This window comes from Rhizoctonia solani, chromosome 4 (genome assembly GCF_016906535.1).
Source record: "Rhizoctonia solani chromosome 4, complete sequence".
NCBI lineage: Eukaryota > Fungi > Basidiomycota > Agaricomycetes > Cantharellales > Ceratobasidiaceae > Rhizoctonia > Rhizoctonia solani.
In genome coordinates, this window is record NC_057373.1 from 378,312 (window position 1) to 402,068 (window position 23,757).

The 23,757-nt window shown below is 47.5% G+C and overlaps 11 protein-coding genes across 11 annotated transcripts; 6 read left to right on the forward strand and 5 right to left on the reverse strand.

Annotated features, from left to right (window-relative positions):
• Positions 1-237: 237 nt before the first annotated feature.
• On the reverse strand, positions 238-2,156 carry RhiXN_00085 (uncharacterized protein; the record flags this gene model as incomplete). Its single annotated transcript, XM_043319904.1, has 7 exons — positions 238-425; positions 490-569; positions 631-1,089; positions 1,141-1,617; positions 1,677-1,728; positions 1,788-1,817; positions 1,880-2,156. 7 exons carry the CDS (start codon positions 2,154-2,156, stop codon positions 238-240), a joined length of 1,563 nt encoding a protein of 520 aa, XP_043178916.1.
• Positions 2,157-3,024: 868 nt separating this feature from the next.
• Positions 3,025-4,331, reverse strand: RhiXN_00086 (uncharacterized protein; the record flags this gene model as incomplete). Its single annotated transcript, XM_043319905.1, has 6 exons — positions 3,025-3,390; positions 3,445-3,621; positions 3,681-3,800; positions 3,870-4,073; positions 4,132-4,200; positions 4,248-4,331. 6 exons carry the CDS (start codon positions 4,329-4,331, stop codon positions 3,025-3,027), a joined length of 1,020 nt encoding a protein of 339 aa, XP_043178917.1.
• A 716-nt stretch (positions 4,332-5,047) lies between these two features.
• On the forward strand, positions 5,048-6,503 carry RhiXN_00087 (2-dehydropantoate 2-reductase; the record flags this gene model as incomplete). The annotated part of the gene is made up of 10 exons (XM_043319906.1): positions 5,048-5,088; positions 5,151-5,160; positions 5,300-5,372; positions 5,421-5,641; positions 5,692-5,698; positions 5,753-5,773; positions 5,905-5,956; positions 6,023-6,146; positions 6,201-6,320; positions 6,387-6,503. The coding sequence occupies 10 exons, from the start codon at positions 5,048-5,050 to the stop codon at positions 6,501-6,503; spliced, it is 786 nt and encodes a 261-aa protein (XP_043178918.1).
• A 1,033-nt stretch (positions 6,504-7,536) lies between these two features.
• Positions 7,537-7,824, forward strand: RhiXN_00088 (carbohydrate esterase family 10 protein; the record flags this gene model as incomplete). Its single annotated transcript, XM_043319907.1, has 2 exons — positions 7,537-7,698; positions 7,753-7,824. The coding sequence occupies 2 exons, from the start codon at positions 7,537-7,539 to the stop codon at positions 7,822-7,824; spliced, it is 234 nt and encodes a 77-aa protein (XP_043178919.1).
• Positions 7,825-8,357: 533 nt separating this feature from the next.
• RhiXN_00089 (Zinc-binding dehydrogenase) lies at positions 8,358-9,783 on the forward strand (the record flags this gene model as incomplete). The annotated part of the gene is made up of 6 exons (XM_043319908.1): positions 8,358-8,483; positions 8,619-8,810; positions 8,861-8,919; positions 8,991-9,343; positions 9,409-9,551; positions 9,607-9,783. The coding sequence occupies 6 exons, from the start codon at positions 8,358-8,360 to the stop codon at positions 9,781-9,783; spliced, it is 1,050 nt and encodes a 349-aa protein (XP_043178920.1).
• Positions 9,784-10,452: 669 nt separating this feature from the next.
• Positions 10,453-11,697, forward strand: RhiXN_00090 (carbohydrate esterase family 10 protein; the record flags this gene model as incomplete). The annotated part of the gene is made up of 5 exons (XM_043319909.1): positions 10,453-10,810; positions 10,871-11,033; positions 11,082-11,485; positions 11,537-11,568; positions 11,626-11,697. 5 exons carry the CDS (start codon positions 10,453-10,455, stop codon positions 11,695-11,697), a joined length of 1,029 nt encoding a protein of 342 aa, XP_043178921.1.
• A 1,468-nt stretch (positions 11,698-13,165) lies between these two features.
• RhiXN_00091 (extracellular metalloprotease) lies at positions 13,166-14,851 on the reverse strand (the record flags this gene model as incomplete). The annotated part of the gene is made up of 7 exons (XM_043319910.1): positions 13,166-13,434; positions 13,537-13,621; positions 13,677-13,722; positions 13,780-14,211; positions 14,268-14,388; positions 14,444-14,583; positions 14,634-14,851. The coding sequence occupies 7 exons, from the start codon at positions 14,849-14,851 to the stop codon at positions 13,166-13,168; spliced, it is 1,311 nt and encodes a 436-aa protein (XP_043178922.1).
• A 1,365-nt stretch (positions 14,852-16,216) lies between these two features.
• Positions 16,217-18,049, forward strand: RhiXN_00092 (uncharacterized protein; the record flags this gene model as incomplete). The annotated part of the gene is made up of 1 exon (XM_043319911.1): positions 16,217-18,049. One exon carries the CDS (start codon positions 16,217-16,219, stop codon positions 18,047-18,049), a length of 1,833 nt encoding a protein of 610 aa, XP_043178923.1.
• Positions 18,050-18,405: 356 nt separating this feature from the next.
• RhiXN_00093 (LRR receptor-like serine/threonine-protein kinase) lies at positions 18,406-19,238 on the reverse strand (the record flags this gene model as incomplete). Its single annotated transcript, XM_043319912.1, has 2 exons — positions 18,406-19,064; positions 19,118-19,238. 2 exons carry the CDS (start codon positions 19,236-19,238, stop codon positions 18,406-18,408), a joined length of 780 nt encoding a protein of 259 aa, XP_043178924.1.
• A 135-nt stretch (positions 19,239-19,373) lies between these two features.
• RhiXN_00094 (LRR receptor-like serine/threonine-protein kinase) lies at positions 19,374-20,059 on the reverse strand (the record flags this gene model as incomplete). Its single annotated transcript, XM_043319913.1, has 2 exons — positions 19,374-19,730; positions 19,781-20,059. The coding sequence occupies 2 exons, from the start codon at positions 20,057-20,059 to the stop codon at positions 19,374-19,376; spliced, it is 636 nt and encodes a 211-aa protein (XP_043178925.1).
• A 1,500-nt stretch (positions 20,060-21,559) lies between these two features.
• RhiXN_00095 (cytochrome P450 family protein) lies at positions 21,560-23,368 on the forward strand (the record flags this gene model as incomplete). Its single annotated transcript, XM_043319914.1, has 11 exons — positions 21,560-21,599; positions 21,795-21,902; positions 21,962-22,104; positions 22,177-22,303; positions 22,371-22,384; positions 22,441-22,633; positions 22,697-22,766; positions 22,824-22,838; positions 22,905-23,012; positions 23,073-23,219; positions 23,284-23,368. The coding sequence occupies 11 exons, from the start codon at positions 21,560-21,562 to the stop codon at positions 23,366-23,368; spliced, it is 1,050 nt and encodes a 349-aa protein (XP_043178926.1).
• Positions 23,369-23,757: the final 389 nt, after the last annotated feature.

Sequence of the window (23,757 nt, forward strand, 5' to 3'; positions counted from 1 at the left end):
TGAACACGGTACCCTGATTTTGATCATCATCCTTACGAAACCCTCTCCTCTGCCTTGGTCAGCAAGATGGCTTTAATTCGGTGAGTGCTTGGGCATCTACAGTGCCCAAACTTGATGTTCGCCACTGAAGAAAGTCATGGGTGGGGGTTAAAACACCGTCATGTCTGGTACTAAATTATTCATTATCACCATTCATTTAAACTTTGATCGAATTGAATAAACGAATACAACCCGTGCCTATGCAAACGAAGGCAACTCAATAGCCGGCGGTGGCCCGAAGAAATTGTCCAAGTCGCCGCTCTGGTCCAGTACAATATCCGCTGCGCCATCGCTCCCGTACCTGAAGTTGAACCAGATGGAGGCAATGAGAAGGATGACGAATACCGCCAGGGCTCCGTAATCGGCTGCAGCCGAGATGAATAATACTGGTGGAATGAAAAGTATAAAAAAAAAGATGAAGAGGGTTGGGATAGTTGAAGGGGTGCTTACAGATTCCACATGAGGTGCCGAGCACGATCCAGCCAATGAGGACGAGCCAGGCGTCATCGATGAGCGTAGCGAATGGCTTTCTGTAACACAAACACAAATCGTAAGCATCTTATCATTGGACTCTGCATGCATTCTACTCACCTTGAAGTTGAAGCAGGGACCGACTCGACCTGTGGGTTGCGTATTCTGAAAAACTGCGTAGAAATATTCACCACCAGCCGATTGGTCTGCACCTCGAGCGAAGTCATGTAGCTATGAATGATCCCGATAGGGAGTGGAACGTCCACAATCGAATGGACAGCATACGCCACGGCGGTTAGCGCCCGAGAGCCCTGGTCGCAAGACCCAAAGCACATGAGGCTGGTCCACAGGAACCCATGAAGGAGGATGACCAAGGGAATGTAGGCGAAAAAGAATACCACCACGAACGGCAAGTACCATCGAAGTAGCCCGGCCCATACAGGTTCGGCTAAAAGAGACGGAGAAATCATTTCACCCGACGGCGGGCCAAGGTAACAAGCAAACGCAGCAGGGTAGCAGCGATGTAGGAGTATAAGCGAAGATCGAGTCATGAGGTAACAATTAGCCGTTGTGAGATGGCTTTACAGTCGTTTCAGTCAGTGAATCAATTTGATAAAGACTAGAACTCACTAATTGGGCATTTCAAGTAGGATCCCCTCTAACAATCCGGACACATCCTTCAGTCTCGGATACTCTATCATTCCAAAAACTGCGGTCTGTACGTGATGTGACGCTTGCTTGTTGTCCTCGCTCAGTTTGTCCCAAGCAACAAGCGTAACAAGCGGGTGAGACCCCCAGGCTCCATCCATTGCAAGCCAAGGGGCGTTGGCAGTAGTCTCAATACCATGCTGAGAATCTTGAAGATGATATATCCCCACTTCTTGAATCGCATTACCCGCACCCGCATCCGTCGCAAGCTCCGAGTTCCCACTTGTAGATCCCAGACTGACTTTTCCAAGACGGTCAATACGCATGACAAAGCGCTGCGAATTGGCAGAGGTAAAGAATATGAGCAGGTACTCGTGCATAAATGGCAGGCGACGAGATTTGCGGGCCTGAACGTGGGTGATACGGGCGTTGCTTAATGAGGGATCGGCGCGTACATGGCTATCAAAAAATGGTTACATCACACTGATCGATCAAATGCTGTTTACCAAAGCACGTACCTGCAAAATGTGATGATGTCCGTTCGCCAAATAGAGTGAACAAAGAAGAAGCCTGTCGGGCGAGTCTGTTATCAAACTAAGAGGCGAAGAAACGAGATTCAGAGCCCGTACCTCGTCCTGGATCTGTAATTTTTGAAGTGACTAGACAGTGAAACCCAGCGGTCAACGATTTGTTCCTCCTGTTTTGCGCTGCCAATACGTACTAGACGCAATCGAGCCAGCTGACCCTCTTCTCCCTCTATTTGATTCGGCACCATTCTTGCCCGTCGGAGTCGTAGCTCTGGCAGCGTTGGGATGTAGATAAGAGCCAAGTTCAGACTGTTCATAGACACTGGTCGAAGCGCGTGTAGGAGTCCGGGGACGTACGCCTAGGGGTGCGATGGGGAGATGTGAAGGCGGAACAGAGATGTCGGGAGGTCGAGGTCGACTTGGTCCTGCCCCGGGTGACTGTATCGTACGAGTATTCAAGTTATCGGCCATGATAGCGGTCTCTCCTCGCAGCGAAGCGATACCAACAGGCTATATGTACCAGAGGAATGAATACCAACTCATAAGACAGATTGTGATAGCCGGGTGCTTCGTTCAGGGAAATTTGGAGCCAGCGATTTATTATGAGGGCGTCGGATTATCTGATGGGCTAGATAGAGACGGTGGCGACCTTGGAACCGAACTCGAACCTGGATCCATTCTAAAAGTAGAGTAGATGTCGTCTTCGTTGGAACGAAGATCACTCACGTGACTTGGGAACTACTAAACCTAATCAAGACTTCCGACGATCCCGCTCGTCGGCGACTCTAAAAGCTTGATGCTTGTGAGTGCTGTATGCGAGATTTTGGGATATTAATGTGTGGGTGTGTGCTATATCGGTAACTCGTTAAAAGTCCAGGGCCAATATGATGGTCTCGAGCAGCTCCAAGAGCTAGCCAAAAGATCTTCCAGATGTTTGCATTTGCAAGGAAAAAGAAAGGAACTAAATCTGGCCAAGGTAAGTTTATATGGCATAGACCAACGGAACCGCCAAAGCATCCATCCCCATGCGGAAATTTGATGGAACCAAGAGGACGAAATGAAATGAAAAAATATATAAGCTGTCGGGCAATATGACCGTGCGAAATATTTGATACATCAAATACGTCCCCAATCGAATGATCTTCCGATTAGACGGCGTACGTAACCGACCCTACGCTTGCCTAATCCCAAATCACCCAGACTCTAATTCACAACGCAACATCTATTGAAAGTCCATGCGAAAATACCTAACAACAACGCTACAATCGCCAACGCACGGCGCGGACGGAACGACATAATGCTACAGGTTAAGCTACTGTACCATCACCACCGCAAACATCTAAGCGTGGTGCTGGCGAGCAAAGCGGACGGTCCTCATGCGGGGAGGAGCACTCTTGAAGTAACGCCTGTTGATCATCTTGGGAGTCGAAGGGTCCCAGTTGGAAGAGCGCTTCTTGGCGCCGGCGGCAGACGTCTCGGCCGGGGCGGCTCCGGCTCCGGTAGAAGAAGCAGGCGCAGGAGCAGCGGTCTCGGTGGCGCTGGCAGTGGGGGCAGCTCCGGTCTCAGTGCCTGTGGCTGTGCCGGCTGCAGAACTCTCGGAGGCAGCAGCCGATGTTTCGGTAGCGATGGCTGTTGAAGTCGCGGCGCTCTCGGTAGCGGTGGCAGTGGCAGTGCCGTTTATGGCCGTGGAGGTCGCAGACTGGGTCTATAGGCGATGGGTTGGATCCAAGTCTGAGAAGAGGTAAAGAAGAGCACTTACCGCTGTGGTAGTAGAGTTATTTCCACCATTACCGCCCTTGCCTCCTTTACCTCCCTTACCGTCCTTCCCACCTTTGCCGTCCTTTCCACCTTTACCGTCCTTTCCACCCTTCCCGCCTTTTCCACCCTTTCCGCCCTTGCCTCCCTTTCCACCTCCAGTAGCTTGGGCGTTACGAGTCTATAGACCATCACCTTAACACAACCGACCTCGTCATAGAAACCCCGAACTGCACGTACCACAGTCTTTGTAACCGTAACCGTGACAGCACCAGTATTAGCAGCCTCGGTCGAGGTGGCAGGAGCCCCAGTAGTCGTATTGGCAGGATTGCTGCTGACGGGGGGAGCAGCTGTCTCGGTCTGCAGACGTGTACCCGTTATTAGAAAAATGAATCAAAATCATGGATGAAATATATGAAATGGACGCACAGGAGCTGTGGGAGAAGTCGCGGTCGCGGTCTCGGTTCCATTTCCGTTTCCGTTACCGGGTGCTCCAGTGCTGGTAGGAACTGCGCCGGTTTCGGTGGCAGAAACGCCCGCGGATTCGGTTGCGGCGGGTGAGGTCGCAGTGGCAATGTCAGTGGCACTGGCGCCGCCTGTAGGGTTGACGATGGTCGTATCGGTCGAGGTAGCCTACATTTGCCAAATCAATAATGCGTTTATGAGTGAGGGAGGGGGACTCGGGACGTACACCGACACTGGAAGAAAGAGCATCTGTGGCATTACCGGCTCCTGCTTCCTGGCGAATCGCAAGACCATGCTGTAGAAATGTGAGAATATGCGTGAGTGACATGTGAAAAAAGTAACTTGCGTTTTGTTGCTGGCCCAGTATGGCAAGGCCATCGTAGAAGATGCGCCCAAAACGAGCATAGAAATGACAGAGACCTTCATGATGAAGTTGTGAAAAGTTATTTAAAGAAGAAAGATCGGCTTGATGAAGGCTGTATAAAAACCAGAGTCAGATAATATAATATGTCAGACATAAGTGCACGTACTGCGCGGCACCAAAGAATGTCGAAGGATGAACGACTAAGAACGAAAGGCAAGAAAAAAAATACACTCGATCTCAGACCGAGTAAGAAAGAACAGTGGGGTGATCTGGTTAACGGCATCCCCCACATGCCCCCACTTTTATAAAGCCTCGATCGAATGATCATATGCTTGGCGCAAAAGAAAAAAAAAAAAAAAGCTGATGCTCCAACGTCGCCAGGGCGCAAAGGATCGTCTCGTCCCCGTCGCTAGGCCGAGTGTGTTGAGAAGAAAACCCGTTGCTGTCAGACTCCGGTTATGGGGTTCAAAGCACCGCGCGGGCCAAGCGACTTCGTTTCCCGCAACTGGATTAGCTCCGAGAATTCAAGCATCAAACCGCAGCCGCAATTGTATCATCGATCCAAACCGAGTTCCAGGCGCTAAGCTCGAAAATCTCGTTTACGAGAAATATCGGGCCAGGTAGATCAGAACCAGTGCGTGGGCTTCGAATTCCGATATACCAATGCGTATAAATGCACCATGATGCTAGTAAGAGGCGAATGGCGGTTCAACCGGTAAAAGACAGAGGACATCGCCGATAAACCACGTGACCTCTATTCATTTCCCTGACGATCATCATGAGCCAGCAAGATCGCTTTTTGGTTTTCGGTCTTGGCGGGTCAGTTGAAGCACCATACGAATAAGACAAATTGAATTTCGCCACTCATGTGCATTTGACAGAATTGGAGCGGTACATGCGCTGGCACTCACCCGTGCCGGACACCTGTCTCTGCGGTAGCGAGATCGAATATCGAGTCTGTCCGACAGAACGCAAGTCGTATGACCACCTCCGTCGCGGAGGAATATGACTAAATTACAATTAATTATAGGGACTCAGAATAACCGTTCTGTATTCGGCGATTCTCAAGTCAATTTCGAAAAAGGCAAGTCCTCATTTGATGTGTAATCTATATTGGCACAGCATTTATGACTGACTCCTATGTCAACCAGTCGTTTCTAGCTCGAATGCACAAGGTACAGATGTATGGACATATGTGCTTGTCGCTACCAAAGCCCTCTTGAACTCGTCGCCGTCACTACCCGAGCTTCTCGAACCATTTGTAACTGAAGAAGTGACGACGATCGTCATGATCCAGAACGGCGTGGGTATCGAGGCAAGTACCCCCCTCCCCACACACACACTGCCAGCACGTCATCATTTGACTGATAGGGTATGATAGGATGGGGTTCGTGCACGCTGGCCTAAAAATACCATTGTTAGCTGCGTGGTTCGTATCCTCGCTATATATTGTTCCCGTGCGCGCCTAACGACCAGTTTCTAGACTTGGATCGGAGCTACTCAAGTTAGCCTGGTGTGGTAGATCATCTTCAAGGAGTCAAAGATGACATGGGACTTTTCCCTTCCAACCTAGATCTAGCCCTAGAAAAGAAACGATTAGAACAAATTGGCTCAATCTAACTGATGGTGGTTTAGAAGTCGAATTACTCGACAATATCCAACAGCGAAGATGGGAGAAAGTCACATGGTGAGCTATTTCTTCCACACCAAGTCGTCAGGCCCTCAAACTGATTCTTCAAATCGGATACTGTAGGAATTGCGCATGGAACAGCCTGACTGCGTTGACCAATACAAACACCCTTGAATGGTTGACATCTTCGTCCGACGCCGAAGCACTATCGCGGGATGTTATGAAGGAGGTTATTACAGTAGCACAGGTGCGCCTAGTTTCGTAAACAACGGATTACCCGTTGCTGATTTTACATCTCCAGGGTCTCGGACTGAATATTTCGTTTGATCTAATAGACACGCTCATGGATCGAGTCTCTGGCAAACCATTGATCAGTTCAATGCAAGTTGACGCCGCGAACAACAGACCGATGGAGACGGAGGTGCGCCGTTTCGCGACACGCTTTTGCGATTGATCGATTTTTTTTACTGACTCTATTGGTTTCAAGGTCATCATTGGGACTCCTTTGCGCAAGGCACGAGAGCTTGGCATCTCAACGCCGATCCTGAGAACTTTATATGCGCTGCTGATCTCAAAGGAGAAGAAGTACCTTGGTTCTCCTTGATGTATACCAGAGGTATTGTCAGCCATTTCAGGCGCCCTGAATGTATTAGATAGACAAGCGCCCGGTGAATTCATCAAATTACGAGACTAGTGTAGTAGACTCTCATTCCATACTCGTTGATGGACTCCAATCAAGATGGCTGAGCCCGGGATATCAGCCATCCTATTGGATCAACGGTGATAAAGCCCTTCAAAAGAAGCATGGAATGAGCGAACATAGAGTGAGAATCTACTGTGGTTACTATTCTAATGGAACATGCGTGTACGTACGATTATTATCCGCCTCGAAACTGGCCTACGCTCCGAGTACCTTCGGCGAATTCTTTCTCGACCACTAATCGTAGTGCATACTGGATGTTGTCGGCCCTGAAGGCCCGATACGCCATTGTATCGTTGACTAATCACCGATGAATTCTGATATCCCAAGCGCTCAGTTATGTCCAGTTGCGTCTGAACAAACGAGAATACCAGTATCATAGCTGGGCCCTCGATCCTGAACGGCCCCATTCATCCAGACCTTATCCCGTATATCGATGCTGAATCTGCTCAATGTGTTTCCGACCGCTGTCGATGACTCTTGGGCGCGGTAGAGTGAATCCGCGAACGCGGAGCGACTGAACTGGGTATCAACCCCTTGAAAATCACCATTGGCGGGTCTTCCGCGTGAACACTCCTATTCTTACTGCTGAATATTGGCTCTGGCATCAATTCCAGCGGTGGTAATCTTGGTGCTGTTATAACCCAGCGAGCAGCGCTCTCCTCCGCTTCCTATCATGTACCAAGTACTAATGACGCCGGTAACCGATAACAGCATACAGGAGGATGGTTATCACTACTTCCAACCCATTATGAGTCGTGGGTAAAATGGAAGAACGCAACTGTTCTTGATTCCGAAAGGATGATGTGGTTCAGGGAGAACTACCTTCCTGAAAAATCCAAATGGATACACACAGATGCGCGTCACCTTTACTTGAGAAAGGCGCCCAGGTGTGGGCAAATTACCCGATGCATGGGTGGGAATAGGAGAGTTGGACATGTCCAAGTCCGAGGAAGAGGAATGTGCACACAAGCTGAAGGAGACAGGAAAAAGGTTGATGTTGTCGTGTATCCAGGTGGGTAGCAACCTTGATTTGGGCCACGGCGTCATTTCGGAGCCGATTATAGGAGCATCTCATACAATAGTGACAATAGACAAGGTGAGCACTAGTGTTAGAGACGTTTGAATCTCTTCTCACAACCAGTATTTTCAGGCTGTTCGGGTTGGGTTTCAACTGGGAGAAGATGCTGCTCAAGCGCTACATAGAGTATTCTATCCTTCGTAGCTCCGTTTGTGCTTAGGACAATATCAATGCATAGTGCTTTTCGGATATTTGATCTTCCGCATTATTGGCTTATTTGAGATGTTCTCACGCTTAGTACAACAGTAAATACTCGGCCCCGGCACGTTTATATACGTGAGTCAATGCTGTACTCTCGATATTTCAACCTTTGGCTAATATAGAGATATCTTATAATGGCCATTTTATCTAACCTGAACAGCATGCTGTTTGTTCAAGGGCATCCCACAAGTCAAGTATTCGATTTGGATATTAACTATTGTACGAGACGAAATGACCATTTGAAAATTCAATTCTTCCGATTTGCTCTCGAGTTAGCTTCCAATCGTCCGTATAAATTGATAATGACGTCGGCGAAGTCATCTTCCGCTGATTTGCTTAGTTGACCTGGCTTATTAAATAACATCCGTCATCGACATGGCTCCATTATTTAAAGGTCGAGATCCCAACCATGTTCCCTGATCCCCGTTGTACCCCTCTAATCATTACCCCTTAATACACCAACAGATCAAATACTAATGGCCGATATACCCACTGTTGCCCAGGCGTGGCGCTTTCCCGTTGATCAAAGCGCCTGGAAGGGCCACCAGAGCCTGCAACTACGGGAAGTCAAACTATCGCCTCCTGGCAAAGGAGAAGTCCTGGTTAGGTTGTATGCGGCAGCTTTAAACTACAGGTAATTGTTCTTCTTCCCCTATCTTTCGAAATCAAACCATTTCTTGTAGGGTAAGCGAACTTGGGGCTTGTCATTCAAGGAAAATATCGACATTCTATAATAGGATATTTTGATTGGAAACGGTACTTATCCTGCGTCACCAACGGATTCGACTGGGCCCGATGGACAGGGTCTCATTCCCACTAGCGATGGAGCAGGCGAGGTTGTAGCCTTGGGCGACGGAGTTACTCAATGGAAAAAGGGCGACCGAGTGCACTCGTTATTCTTCGAGACTTGGTTAGACGGACCGATTCTGGTTCGTAAGGCCACATGGTTGTCTCAATTGATTTGCTAAAGACTCTACAGCCAGAGCATAACTTCCAAGCACTTGGCGCAGGCACTCCTGGTTGTCTTTCTCAGTACCGGTTGGTTTGATTTCATGCACTTTAGGTGTCAAGTTGCATATATTTAACGCACTTCACACTACCATACTTAGAGTCTTCAAGGCCGAAACTCTGCTACCTATCCCCGACCACTTGTCATACGAAGAGGCGGCCACTCTTCCATGTGCAGCACTTACAGCGTGGAACTCATTCTTCGAAAGGAAGCCTGTGACCGACAAGTCGACTGTACTTGTCCTCGGAAGCGGTGGTGTGTCCGTTTTTGGTGCGCAGCTTGCCAAGGCTGCAGGCGCTCGCGTGATTGCAACAACGTCGAGTGAGGCCAAGGCCCAAGAGTATCGAGCACTAGGCGTCGATGAGGTCGTGAACTACCGAGAGCACCCTGAATGGTCGGCCAAGGTAAAAGAGCTAACCGGGGGCAAGGGAGTAGAGCAGGTGCTCGAAGTTGGTTAGTAGTGTTGGGGCGTTTCATGATTCAAACACATACGTTACTCGAAAAACGATTATTGCTAGGTGGAGAAGGAACTGTATTCCAATCGATCAAGTCCATTGAGCGCGGAGGGTTGATTCATGTAATTGGTGCTGTTGCAAGTGGTACTTCTGCGGGCGGGGGTGTACAGGAGCTTGGCACTCTGATATTGATTACCCCAGCAACTGTGAGTGCAATTCTTATCATTGGGATGGGGAATAGACTCATGGGTTGGTTCTCAGTTGTCCGGCATTCAGGTTGGAAGTAAAGCGATGTGTCAGCGGCTTGACGCATTCGTTACTAAGCACGCAATCAAGCCGATTATCGACCGTGTGTTTGGGTGGACCGAGGCCATTGAGGCATTTGACTATCAAATAGGCGGATCTCATTTTGGCAAGGTTGTCATTCGGGTTGAATGACTACAGCCGACATAAGCCCCCGAATCTATTTAATGGAAAAAGGCAGTCAAGTGCAGTCACACATAATCATATCTAGTAGTTATCTCAATAAATTTGTCAGACATACAAAAAAATAGCATCTTATAAGGCACGGGATCGCCGAATAAGTCCCAGCGTGGTACTGGCGATAACATTGCTAGAGTCCTGTCAAGATACCATACTCAACATTTCTACAAATCACGCTTGAAGAGAAAAGCATTCTATTCAAGTATCTACTCTACTCCGGCTTGAATTTCAGAAAATCCAGTGTGATGCATTGAGTGGAATCGAAATTATGTGTAAGTACGCCTTTTTTTGTTCAATTATACCGTGAAAATCGTGCCTCATAACAACTCGTGAACAGAGTTCATATACACACTCACAATGAGTACATCTCCGACTTCCATTAGTAAATGTAACCATACCTCTATTATTGGGTATCCTTGATTCGCATGTCCTTCAAGAAGTCCTTTACCAAAGCGTGGTCACGTGCTATATTTCACTTGATACCAGCGTCCTGACGGGCCGGAAGGCCCGACAGATCACTCTATCTTTAGCTGATCACCGGTGATCTTTGATGTTCTGAGTAGTCTATAAAATAACCTCTCACAGTTGTGCCCAGTGGTATCTAAACAGAAGGAATCCAACACCATGACCGACCCCTCGACCTTCAACGGCCCGATCCATCCAGACCTCATCCCCCACCTCGATGCCGAATACGCTGCATTTCACAGCAAGTACCTGGCTGACCGACCAGCGATCCATAAGCTCCCATGGGACCCCGCATGTCGAGCTGGACCCATCAACCTCGGGGGACTAGAGCCTTGCAAAGTGGGATCTGTCAGGGATTTAAGTATCCCCGGCTCTCCGCCTGTCAACGTGCGTGTATTCACCCCACCCGGCGAGAAACCAGGGGGAGGGTGGCCTGTGTTGGCTTACTTCCATGGAGGAGGCTGGGTTCTGGGAAATATTGATACCGAGAACTCGTTTAGTGCAAGGACATGCCTTAGTAAGTTAACTAAAGATGATGTTTGACTGATAGATTCGGAAGTAATCGATTCTCTCGTAGCGGCCAAATGCGTCGTGGTTTCGGTCGACTATCGTCTGGCTCCGGAACATGTTTTTCCGGCCGCTGTCGATGACTCTTGGGCCGCAGTAGAGTGGATCTCCGACCACGGAGCAGCTGAACTAGATATCGACCCCTCGAAAATCGCTGTTGGGGGATCCTCTGCGTGGGTTTTGTTAGTAATGTCAAATATTTATTCTAATGTCAATTTCAGCGGTGGTAACCTCAGTGCTGTTGTAACTCAGCGAGCAGTCCAGCGCTCTCCCCCGCTTCCTATCAAGTTCCAGGTACTGATTGTGCCGGTAACCGATAACAGCGTACAGGAGGATGGGTCATCACTACTTCCAACTCGTCATGAGTCATGGGTAAAATGGAAGAACACAACACCTCTTACTCCCGAAAAGATGATGTGGTTCAGAGAGAACTACCTTCCTGACAAATCCAAATGGACACACGTAGATGCTTCGCCTCTATTTCAGAGCGACGCTGAGGTATGGAGTAAGCTACCCGACGCATGGGTGGGAGTGGCAGAGTTGGACATCCTAAAATCCGAAGGAGAGGCGTACGCGCAAAAGCTGAATGAGGCAGGAAAGAAGGTTGAGGTTGCTGTATATCCAGGTGAGTGACAGGCCCGCCATGGGGACATTGCCCTAATGAACTTGATCGTAGGGGCCCCCCACTCCATCATGGCTATGGATGAAGTGAGTGTACAAGTGCATTGTAAATGTTTAGAACTTCTCTCACAAACAGAGTCTCAGGCTATTCGGATCGGCTTTCAATTAGGAGAAGACGCTGCTCAAGCGCTATATGGGGTATTCTATCCCTCGTAACTCCGTTTTTCCTGTAGAACAATCCCAATGCATAGTCCTTTCAGGATGTTTGATCTTCGGCCTCGTTGACTATTAGAAATGCACTCACTCCTGAATCGTTTTGATCGGAAAAATATAGATTGACTTCGACTAGCGATCAGCCATTCTAGTACGTGTCTATACAGAATGAGACAGTAAGAAAAGAGTGCCAGAGTGTGTGCGGCTAGTAAAGTTGTCTTATGGCATTTGGCTGGGGACCATTCAACCGACACACACCGCAAATTTATCCAAATTCCAGTGACTGTTACTGTGGATACCCTTCCTGCCTAATCAATTCATAGGCATCACTATTCTCACTGAATACAAGCTCAAGGTATTATCTGTGATATTAGTACTTAGACTAGGCGTGCTCGTGACCTGAGGAATATGAGAAACGGGTGGATGAGAGTGGAGGTATATGCGCGAAGGAATGAAAGAGCCGAGATGCCAGCACAGACCCGGGAAGGTAGGGAACCACTGCGGTCGCGAAGCGGTGAGCGAGGCCCGCGGGCGGCCCTTTCAGCAAAAACTGGTGGGTGTAATCAGTGATAATCATGTACAACGAAATAAGGGGAAAGATCACGGTGTCATAAACCCAAATGGCGCCATGATCCCCCCTCCCCTGTTTTGTTACACCAATAGCTCTTCCTGGGGCTAACTGTGCTCAGAATACGCCTCCTGTTGGGTGTGAGAACGACCGATTAATCACGATAATTGGAAGAAAATAATATTTGCGAAAGATGATATCTGTCTCATCCAATTCAGCTTGGCCTAATTTCCAAGATCACAATAACCCCTCAACGCACTCCACGGGAGCAAGGGAATGTATCGGTGGCTTGATGCATCCGTTAGTAAGCACACAATCAAACCCGTTATTGATGTATATGTAGACCCGGGTCATTGAGGAATTCGACTACCAAATAAGCAGATCTCGTTCTGACTAGATTATCATTAGGGTTGAATGAATACAGAGTCAATATAAGCATGTATGTCTATCTGATGGAAAAAGGAAATAAGAACGGCCGCATATAATCAAACATGGAAATCATTTCAATGATGTCGCCAACGGTGCAAGCCATTACGTTTCGTGAGGTATGGGATCGCCAAATAGAGTCCCAGCATGATACTCGAGGATGGCATTATTAGACTCCCACCAAGATGCCACACTCAACATTTCTACGAATTATACGTGAGGAGAGATTTGTGCTACTCAAGCACCAACTCCTCTCCAGTTCAAAATCCGGAAGATTTTTAAGAGAACCTGTGTTGAACAGAGCCGAAATCGGAAATATCTCTGCGCTCTTCAAGAGACCGCCAATCTCCGACGGGGAGAAGCGAGAAGTTAATGTATAGGAAGTCTACCATCTCCGGTCGTTATCGCGAGCGGGGACCGTACACCAAGGCCTATAGTGCGGCCTTGTCCCGTTTTGACAAGTGCAGGGTTTCCTGCCTATCCCAACAGAGTTTGAATATGTTGCTGGCTGGTGGCGTTCATCTTCATGGGTGTTGATCCGGGACAGGTAGACTTCAAGAAGGACAAGAATACCCTGGAGTGGGGCGACCTGAGCCTCGAGGCCGCGAAGATTTCCAAGGGCGAATAGATAGTGGGGCCAAGGTATTTTGAAAAAGCAAAGTGTTTAACAGTAGCGAATGCAGTCGAATATGTGGGTCGAAAGCATGGACTGTTCAATGAGGCTTGAGCTTTCTTGACACGGAGGCCTTTTCAAAAAAGACTCGATAGATAGAGCAGCGTGATAGTGGCGAGTAACGCTCTCGCTTTCGTGGTATCCAGTGGAAATTGATAACTTCGAGGCGATGAACCTTTCAATGAGGAAGCTGCCCATGCATCCTCAAGACGGTATGTCATGAACTGGTCGCGCATGCGCCTAATCTGTCCTGGGGTGAACTAGAAAGCTTTTGGTTAATGCTTTAGCTAAGTGTGACTGGAAGACAACATATACTTCATTTAAACAAGCATCGTCGCTGTAGTCCATAAAGTTATGGACCCTGCAAGATTTCAATTTCAAGCCGCTACCCCCAAGATGAATTATCAACTGGACTTACGGATCGTAACCCGGATGGTCTGGACATGTGTCCGGTAAGATATTCGGACAACCATTGGTCCCGTTTGCATGAGCTGGAGTATCCGAGACCAAGTCCCCTTTACCTCTACAGCCACCCTGGAATGTATGGTATAGGCCTAGCCAATGTCCCACTTCATGCGTAAGAGTCTTCCCTTGGTTAAAGGGATAAAACATTCCTCCTGGAACCGTTGAACATCGAATGACGACTCCATCGTCGACTGGGTTATAATCATATTCGCTAGGAAAAGTCGCGAAGCCAAGAAGGCGTCTGTTCGTAGTGTTGGTAAAGCCAGTAGAGTATACGTTTAGTGCGGATGCACCTCCTAGGCGTAACGCTTGTTTCATTTCTACTTGATACACGTATTCAGGCGAACGCGGATCTTTCGTGAGACCTACGCGATCGTACCATATTCTGGCAGGGGATTATCCATGAGTACATATCAGCGTGAGGAAACGCTCGGCGCTTACTCGTTAGGAATATATTCGCTGCTCTCAAGTTTGAATGAGAAGCCTGTGGAGCGGAAATCCTTGTTGAGCACTTTTATAGACTCAGTGATCTGAGACATAGGGATATATCCCGCTCTTATAGCTAAGGTCCAAAGTATTAGTTTGGCGACAAACCTTAAAAAACTATTCTTGCATACATTTTCCGGATGTAATAGCATGCCAGTGAACGGGGATAACCACATTGAAATCATCCATCGCGTTGAGAGTCGTCTGGGTGGCCATCGACGTGTTCACTTTGGCAAGAAATGAAAGCTCTGCGACTCTGACTTCTGCCTCACTATACCACCAATTGAGCATGTCAAGCCTCGAAGGGTTGAAACAACCTACCTTGGAGTGGAGCCGCAACGTGGAAACTGATCTTCGGTGGAGTTGACCTGAGCAAACGCTAACACGAAGCCGACAGCAAGAGTTGCGATGAGAGACACAAACATGCTTGCTTGCTTGCCCGTTGGGCGATCGGAACAGGGCAAGCGAGCGAGGGCACCAGGTTCGAACTTGTGCAGACCTTGAGTTTTATCGTGATTTATTGGTATCACAGCCTCCATTTGGAACTACTAAGAAAATCGTATGAAAGGAGCTATCCAATGCTTAGCCATGCCGCGATTTGACATAGAAGTGCCTGAAGGGTGTCAGGCGGGCGCGTAAATTGGCCATGAGCTGTTGGCCGAGTCGGTTAATCGCATCCGCGCTTTGGGCTTCTGGCACTCACCAAGGCCCTGCACGTGTTCTACACGCACAAAGATTTGCAGCTTCAGAGGTCTTCAATGTTGACAATTAACTGCGGTGCCTCGAATTTGACAACTGGAAATGATATTCCTGCTTATCACTAGGCGCGGGATACGGTGTTCACCGTTGGCCAGATCCCCAAGCTGATCTCGGGCTGGGTCCCAAGGAAACAAACTTGGCGCGTGCCTTAACTCTTGGACTCTGTCGCATAATTCCGATACTTCTACTTCAAACGTCTCGCAAATCTAGCAGGGAAAATTCTCAAAATACAGGTGGTTTAATTTTCTTATACTGAAGCTCACTGGTCAAAAAGTGAGATTACTCGTCGGAATGAAGTGGGGGGACCTCTACTCGTCCCTAGCAGGGTACAAGCTTTGTTTCTTGTGATTGGCATTAGTATATAACTTAAAATGGCAAAAACGCCTGTTATAGTATAGTCTATTTGTTCTTCTATGGTTCATCGGCCCCGAGAGTCGTTTCTCCAAACAAGACTAAAAAAAGCGCCCAACAAGATAGTTATGAAATCAGATCACATCAGACGGAATAATAAGCCCACAGCCATGAGGCCTTTGGTCCCCCAGACTCTCGAAGGTAAATCCCGAAGGTCTGGCTGCCTGCATGTGGCATGTCCGGAAGGGAGACGTATCTACCGGTAATGAGGCCTCCTGGGCAGCTTGAACGACATGTCTCTGGGGCTCGAGGCTGCCGTAAGTGCTCAACCGGGGTTGAAAGCTGACGCATTCCAGGCTCTGAATCAATAATGGGATATCTTCGAACTCCGCCACAATATTCAGAAGCTGTGGATTGGTTGGGGAAGAATAGAGGGTGATGGTATGGTGCTGCGCGAGTGCTCAAGCAGTGCGGCAAGCCTCCAAGACTTTGATAGCGCTAAGCTCGAGCGCTCGACAAGCCAACACTCGGGTTTGACTAGAGGGATACACTTGGCTTCGTTGATATTGAATTATCCATGTACTACCAGGTTCGGTCAGAAGCAGCGATGCAGGCCCTCTGTGGTGGCATCCAATATAAATATTGGGTGTTGTTCAATGTATGTTCTACATTCAATAGCAAGAGGTGAGCGTGCGTCTGATGAACTGCACAAGCAATGGCAGGATCAAAGGGACCAGAGCTAGGAAGTGGCGTCAAAATCAGCCAGAAAACCCACGTGATCTGAAGGTTTTCTTATGTCAATCCGTCAATTCTCCCCAGTAGCCAGTTTGAAGGCGACTCTGGAGTCCTTGAGAGAACACCAATACAAATCTGCTGGCCAAACTCTTAGACAACTTGTCAAACAACATCATGTACCTCCCTCGCTTTTTGCTGAGCGGGAAGCGACGATGCCATTATCGATAGCGAGCCTTGGTGCCCGTATCTCTCTCGTAAAACAGGAGCTGGACACTGCGGTCGGATTTGTAAACTTCCTCGAGTCTCAATCTGACGCTCAAATCATAACCGATACTACCTTTGACATTGTTTCTGGTCTGGTGGATATCTCATCCCCAAATTCATTATCATGTGCAGCAACCATCTTGACCTCGATTCCACCCACCAAACTATCTCCGGCATTAGTGCAGTTATTTTATAAGGCGAGCTTGGATGACCCCGATCTTATACAAAGAGTCTGGATGCACTGCAAAATTTTACCGGACCCACCCGAGGCCATCGCGCTACTCGAACGCCTCGTTCGTGACAAAATGTATTCCGATGCAATCAATATCTTAGGACGTCTTCTGAAAGGTCACAAACCTGACTCGGAGTGCCTCCCTTCCACGATACCGGTTCAGCTTGCGCCAGATGTTTTGACTTACGGTATTCGAGCCGGAGCGACGGACCAATGTCTACAGATATACAACCAAGCTTCGAGGCAAATCGGTACTCCACCCAACTCCAAACAGAGACTACGGTTACCTCCCACAATTGAACAAAAACTATTCTATGGGAACCCACGAATGACATTAGCTCTCGTGCGACACCTGGTCAAGCTATCAGAAAAACCTCGAGACAAGCTTCAGGGGTGGCACAGAGGACTGCTCGAAGGGAACCCGCAATTTTTCCTACAGAGCGCGGAGCAAGTATATGCTTCATACGCTGCCGTTCATGGTTTTGAAAAATTTGATTTGCCGATTGCTGAGCGGGACGCTACCCCTGTTCGCGCCTCTCACCACCACATTACGACCGCCGTCGCCTGCCTTTTCGAATTAGACCGGTTTACCCCTGCCCTCGACCTATTTTACATACTGTTTGACCTACAGGAGCCTCCGGATAATTATGACTTTGGTATTATTCTTGGCTCGCTTGCTCGACGAAACACTGGACGTGCCATCCAAATCCTCCTCGACATCGCTCCGACTCGGATCCCCGGCTTCCGGCCAACCCCACATCATTACAGTATCGTCCTTAATCGATCGCTCAAACTTCGAAAAATGGACGAAGCCGTTAGGCTTTTGGAACATGCGAGAGGAGCAGGATGTGGGAGCTTGGACCCCAGAGTGCTCGACAGCTTCATTCGGGCTACCCTCAAGGATATTACGCACAGCTGGAGGCGTGGTTCCCCCGGCAGTAACCATCCTCTACCATCCCATCAACTCAAAGCGATGGCCGACGAGAGGTTGCGCAGCTTTACGCGTATCTTGGAATCTTTTCGCCTCTTGGGGCCAAAGGCCAACGTTCCTACTGTTCGTAAGGCGATCGAGGTCGCAATGGCGGTCAGGCAGGCTAGAACAGCGTGGGAAATAAGAATGTGGGGCGAGAGTGTTGGTATGTTTGGTCGGAAGTATACCGGTACCACTGAAGACGGGAAATGGACGAAGGAACAAGTCGATGAAGGCAAATCAAGTGCCCTGGCTATCTGTCGTGCTCTTAGAAGTCTGCACCAAAGAGGGCTTATGGATAAAAGCGAGCTATGGAGCAAGATGCGTGCGCTGGGTGCCGGTACGAACTTTGTGGCCGAGGATGTGGAGGATGTAAGCGGGGCCGAACCCGTTTCGCTAAGGAATCGAGCGCAGGCAACATGGTAATTGCTGGTCTGTATTCTCCATTGAAGAACAAATACACCAAAAAGAATTACTACTGGCTAATTACCGATATTGCAAACTCTGTGAGCTGAAATAGCCGGGCTTATGACGTTTAATTCCCACTAGAATAGTCACAGGTAAGTTATCAGAACCACCATTACTCGAAAATAAATTACCAGCCCGTGTTTTGGTAGCGGGCTATAGCACTATTTAGTGAGTTGAGCTCTGATGTAGGATCAGAGGCACCAGCCCGCCCAAATCGCCAAGGAATGCACTCGATCTTCGGCCACAAAGTCGTTAAATACCTGATAAGCGATGTATTAATCAGCAATGGCAATTATATCAATGCGATGCTATGCTCATCCGAACCTTGCAATATCCTCTATATGCATGGCAAACCTAAAGTTGGGGGGCCATTCATTCTGTGCTGGGTTCCAATAAACGTAATACATCTCTAGATTAAAGTCACCAAAGTTCCGCAGGTTGGAGATATAATCTTGGGGACCAAGATTTAAGACTGAACCGATGCCGACTGGTGCCATGAGGTGTGTGAGACGCGGTAACAGGGTGGCAAAGGAACGAAGTTCCCTGAGTTCAAAAGCGTTGGCATAATGGCTAAAAGCAATTCGCAGTGAGTCCAGCGCAGGGACGTCATGCAAGAGATCGAACCAGTTCAAGCCTAGCTCTCTCCATAATAAGTGACTTGTAGTTAAATGGGTAAGATGAAGACGAGAAAACAACCTTCTGGATAGAATTTCGTCCATCCAGTTGTCGTATGGAGAATAGGACAATAGTAGATGAGAAACTGGAGATGAACGTTCGATTAGGATACTCAAATAATCCAACAGCGGGTTACGTGAGGGGGATGTAGAGGAAGATGAGGGAGACCCGCCTTGAGCGCTGCGCAGTGCTTTTTCCAAGCTTTTCACTTTGCATAAGTTGACAAGGGTTTCCCACTCTATTCCATGCAAATGGAGATTCTGAAGACTTAGAAATGAATTTTCTTCTAATTTGGAGGCTATATGTACTGATAAGCATGGTAAAAAGGTGGGAACTCTGATACATATCCACAAATCGATAGTGTTTTCAGGCAAGGGAGCTGGCTAAGGGCAACAAAGACCTCGGCTCGCAGGACAAACGATGTCACAGTCAGTGTACGAAGGCAATGCAAACTACCGAAAAGCATCGACATAAGGTGTGTTGGGTAGGGTACGGAGTATTTGAAGCTTTGGTCATGTCCGGATATATGCTGTTTACTTTCCGAGCCAAATCCCTTGGGCATTCGGTTTGCCGCGTAAAGTTTGCCACAGGAAAAAATTTCAAGTGGTCAAGTTGGGGGCATTTGCAAGATGTTGATAGCGGATTCGATGCTAATGCGCGTGTCGCTGAAATCGTCGACATTTGAAAAGACATCGAGTGTTATATCGAGAAAGATTTGGAAGGTCTTAAGGGAGGGCGACATGAAGGTGGTCATCCAATTAAGGCTTTCAGTACTAATGGTTTCCCTTTGAATTTCCCGAGAAACATCTAACTCCAAGTGCTCCAGGTTCGGTAGCAAACTGACATTCCGGACAGAAACGAGGAAATCGTTCCAGTCATGGTATTCATCCACTATGGTCAATACTGGAATCTTCAGTTGCTTGATGTATGGTCCATATATGTTCAGCCTCGACAAATCAAGAGACTTTGGAAAATACAAAGTCTAAGTGAGTAGACGGCTACGTCAGGACAAACTTCACGCGGGCTGCGGGCAGGGGGACTCGCCACATAAGGGCAAAATGGTTCGTCAAAAGGCTCCTCCACTCTACTAGTCGGGATCATTTCAATAAGTGTAATAACAGCGTCTGTGCTTCTCCAAATATAGGGCCGAATGCCCTGGAAGAGTTGACGGCAAACACGTAGTGGGTTTGCATTGTCACGTTTTTGTATGAGGTTACATATAATTCCGACAAGCTCAGGGATCCCAAAAACTCGCAGAGCTAGGTTTCTATTCGACGGAGATGTTCCCTCCATATTGCTATCTGCTTAGGAACTGAAGTTGTGGTTGTAGAAATGCTATTAGATCCACTGGTCACGTGTTGAGGATATGATTGACGGCTTGGCAGGGTATATGCGCTCCCGGAGCGGATATTTCAATTAAGATAGATAAGCACGAGGCTCAGACCATTTTCAGAGGGAGATCCGAATCATTTGTGTCTTGGCCAGTCACGATCAATATATGTATCAAAGCATCGCATTCGAAACCTGATAGTGTAAATGGCAGCTGTCGGCGGCCCATGGAGCGATGGATTCTCTCTCTGTACTGCTTGTTTTCCCAAGAGGTGGAGCGGAGGGGATCAGACGTGTGTTTCTTGGGTATGGTCAAATCCCTTATATACTATGTAAAGAGCGTCCGAAACGGCTTCAGCATTATCATTAATTTGAGCAATATTATATTTTTGTATTCTGGGTATTGTTATGCTGAAATCGAACCGACACACCCGAAAACTTCAACGAAGGTCTCGATCTCTTGATCGCTCTAGAAATCTTCAGGGACTTCGGATAATTGGAACGCTTCCTGATATTTCGTTGATACTAAAGTCCCTTTATTCGGAATCCGATTTTTCTTATTCATTTACAAGTTATCGGATTAATTAAATTAAGCGAATAAGCAGTCAGGGGTACAATGTAATGGAGGTAGATTACAGTCGGGACTCTTGACCTGCAGTATGGGAATACACTAGCCGAGCTTACAAATCAATAGTAAATTGGCGCAACACGCAGCTTTTCAATACAAAGTCTGCAGGTCAGAATCTGCGGGTCAAGAGTCCCAACTGTAGTACCACAGTACCCATCGATTACTTCAAAGCTTCCTGAACTGGATGCACGTCCAAAATTTCGGGTGAGTCTCGCTCGCGAATTGCATTTGTTTGAGGCGATTAAAAGGCAGCTCTACAGTATCCAACTGGAATTCACCTTCCCACGTCCGTCTACGATCTGTTCGTTCAAGATGATAGACAGCCAGACTGTCTTAACTGCGTCTGTAGCTACTTTAGTATTATTTCTGATACAACAGTACTGGTTTAGAATGAACTTTAGACAAAAGCTGCGACACCCACCCTCACCCAGATCGCTGCCGTTTGTTGGACATGCCTTCTCACTCCCATCAACACTTAATCATATAAGCTATTTAGAGTTAGGGAAACAGCTTGACAGTAAGCTCGTTTGGAACTTTGAGGTTTATCAACCTGTTGATTACTGAAAATACGGATGATGCAGGCAACATAATTTACTTGAATATGATGGGGCAGCCGCTTATTGTATTAAACTCCGCTCAGACAGCTTCGGATATGCTTGAAAAGCACTCTTTAATCTACTCGGACAGAATTGGGGCCCCAATGGTAAACGATCCTACGTTGTAAGCAAACAAATACCTGATTCTAGCTATAGCTTCGAAAGCTTGCAATCTTGTAATCACCTGCTCCACAGATTCGACTGGTCCGACTTTTCAGGGCTGTTGCCACTGGGAGATCTATGGCGTCGCCAACGCCGGAGAATGAACAGCTGGCTAAACGTACGTGCCATACGGCAATTTGACGGGCTCCAACAAGAAGTAGCCAGAAGACTTCTTGGCCGCCTGCTTGACCTACCAGCAAGCTGTGAGCCTTTTCGGGAAATAAAACACCAAACCTTCTTGTAATTATTCCCAAGAAATCCAAGCTTTTGGCGGAGCTAATAGTGAACCTTTGGTTTAGTTTAATGGGTTCAGCCACCTTTAAATCGATCTACGGATACGATTTCAAAAATGAGCAGGACCCGTTCTTTGTAAATGGCATTCAAGCCTCGCTCAACCTCCTTGATGCCTCAATAATGAGCAGTAAGTCCCTCTGTAGTTCGTGGTATATTAAATCGTGGTAGACTTGATAAAACGTCCAGATTTTTTGGTCAACTTATTTCCAACTCTTTCCAAAGTCCCTGATTGGTTTCCCGGCACTGCCTGGAAACGCACCGCTCGGAAATGGAGGGAGCAGAAAAATTGCGCAGTTAACGCTCCATATGAGTGGGCTAAACAGAGAATTGTGCGCGCATGATTGTGAAACCTCTCAGAGCTTATCAATGGGCTGATCACTTTAATTTTGGGCTATCCTTAGGTGACCGGTGACTTTGAGCCTTCCATACTTAGCGCATTGCTAAACGACAATGAATCTGGTCCTGCATCATCGATATCCGAGGATCAAGAAAATGAACTGAAGCAGCTCGTATATGGTCTATTTATTGGTGCGTAGCAAGCAAGAGCTCAAGGCATTTTGAACGACTGAATAACCCTTCCCAATTGAACTTTTAGCTGGCACGGATACGGTAAGCCACAATTATAATGAGCCATACCTTAAATGACTAGTTTTGCGTTAAAATAGACGGCTGCTGGCCTTATGAACTTCATCGCAGCAATGGTCTGCAACCCTGAAGCTCAAGTTAAAGCTCAAGCAGAAATAGACTCCGTGATAGGCTATGCAACTAGGCTCCCAACAATATCAGACGAAGCTCATTTGCCTTATGTCCGTAACCTAATCCTTGAAGTTTCTCGTTGGTTACCCATAGGACCTACAGGTGGGGAGCAGAATCTATAATATAGAGCGATTATCATACAACTAACCTGTAAATGGACCACAGGAGGGCCCCCTCATGTGTGCTCCGAGGATAACGTCTATCAAGGTTATGATATTGAGAAGGGGACAATGATGTAAGTTGATTTGTTGAAGTTTCATGAGCAAGGTATCCTATGGTTAAATGATATTAGAATAGGAAATCTTTGGTGAGTGTGAATTATGTACATCCTTGTGCTGATAAATTGATTTCATTTTGCCAACTCGCCGGATAGGGCAATGAGTCGGGATGAAACTGTCTATGAGAACCCCGAAAGCTTTGAGCCTGAGAGATTCACCGATCCAAAAACCCCTCCTCTTCCTGGGTTCGGATGGGGTAGACGGTAAGTAAACATGAGCTATATGCAACATTAACACCCGCTGATACTCCACATTGAAATTAGTAAGTGCCCTGGGATGCATTTCGCAGAAGCATCGCTCTTTTTTGTGATATCATCACTTCTCACGACCTTCACCTTTTCTGGTAAGAAGGATGAAAACGGGAAGGAAATAATTCCAAATATAGAGGTCGCTCACAACAGTTTAGTCATGTAAGTAGAAATTTCATTTTTCATACGTCTCCGCGACTACTAACCCTCAGTCGATCCGGTTTAGTCCACTCAAACCATTCGAGTTTGAACTTCGAGCTCGGTCCGAGAAACACCGTCAACTCATTATTGAGAATATTCCTCAAGATTAATGGATAACTCACGACCATAGCTATTAGGGAAATTTTGTACTATTACCCTAACAATCACGTCTGAAGCCTGCATGATTCTAGCCTTGTAACTCTGCAACTGAAAATACTAAATTGTGTTCCCCTTGGCGTTAACGAACCAAAGTGTCGATTTCAATCTCGGTATGAGAGGCCTTTAAAATCTGACCCGTGACATTCGAGATGCATATGACATTCACGATGAACCCCAAAAGTGCCGAAATCGACATGCGCATCACGTCCGATCGACGATGAATTATTTCCGATACTTCGCATATAAGGATCATGGTCTTGTGTGTCTGAGAAATCGGCAACTTTAGGTTTTACCGTGGCCTGGCCTTGAAGTTGCATACATGTTAGCTAGAATTCACTTC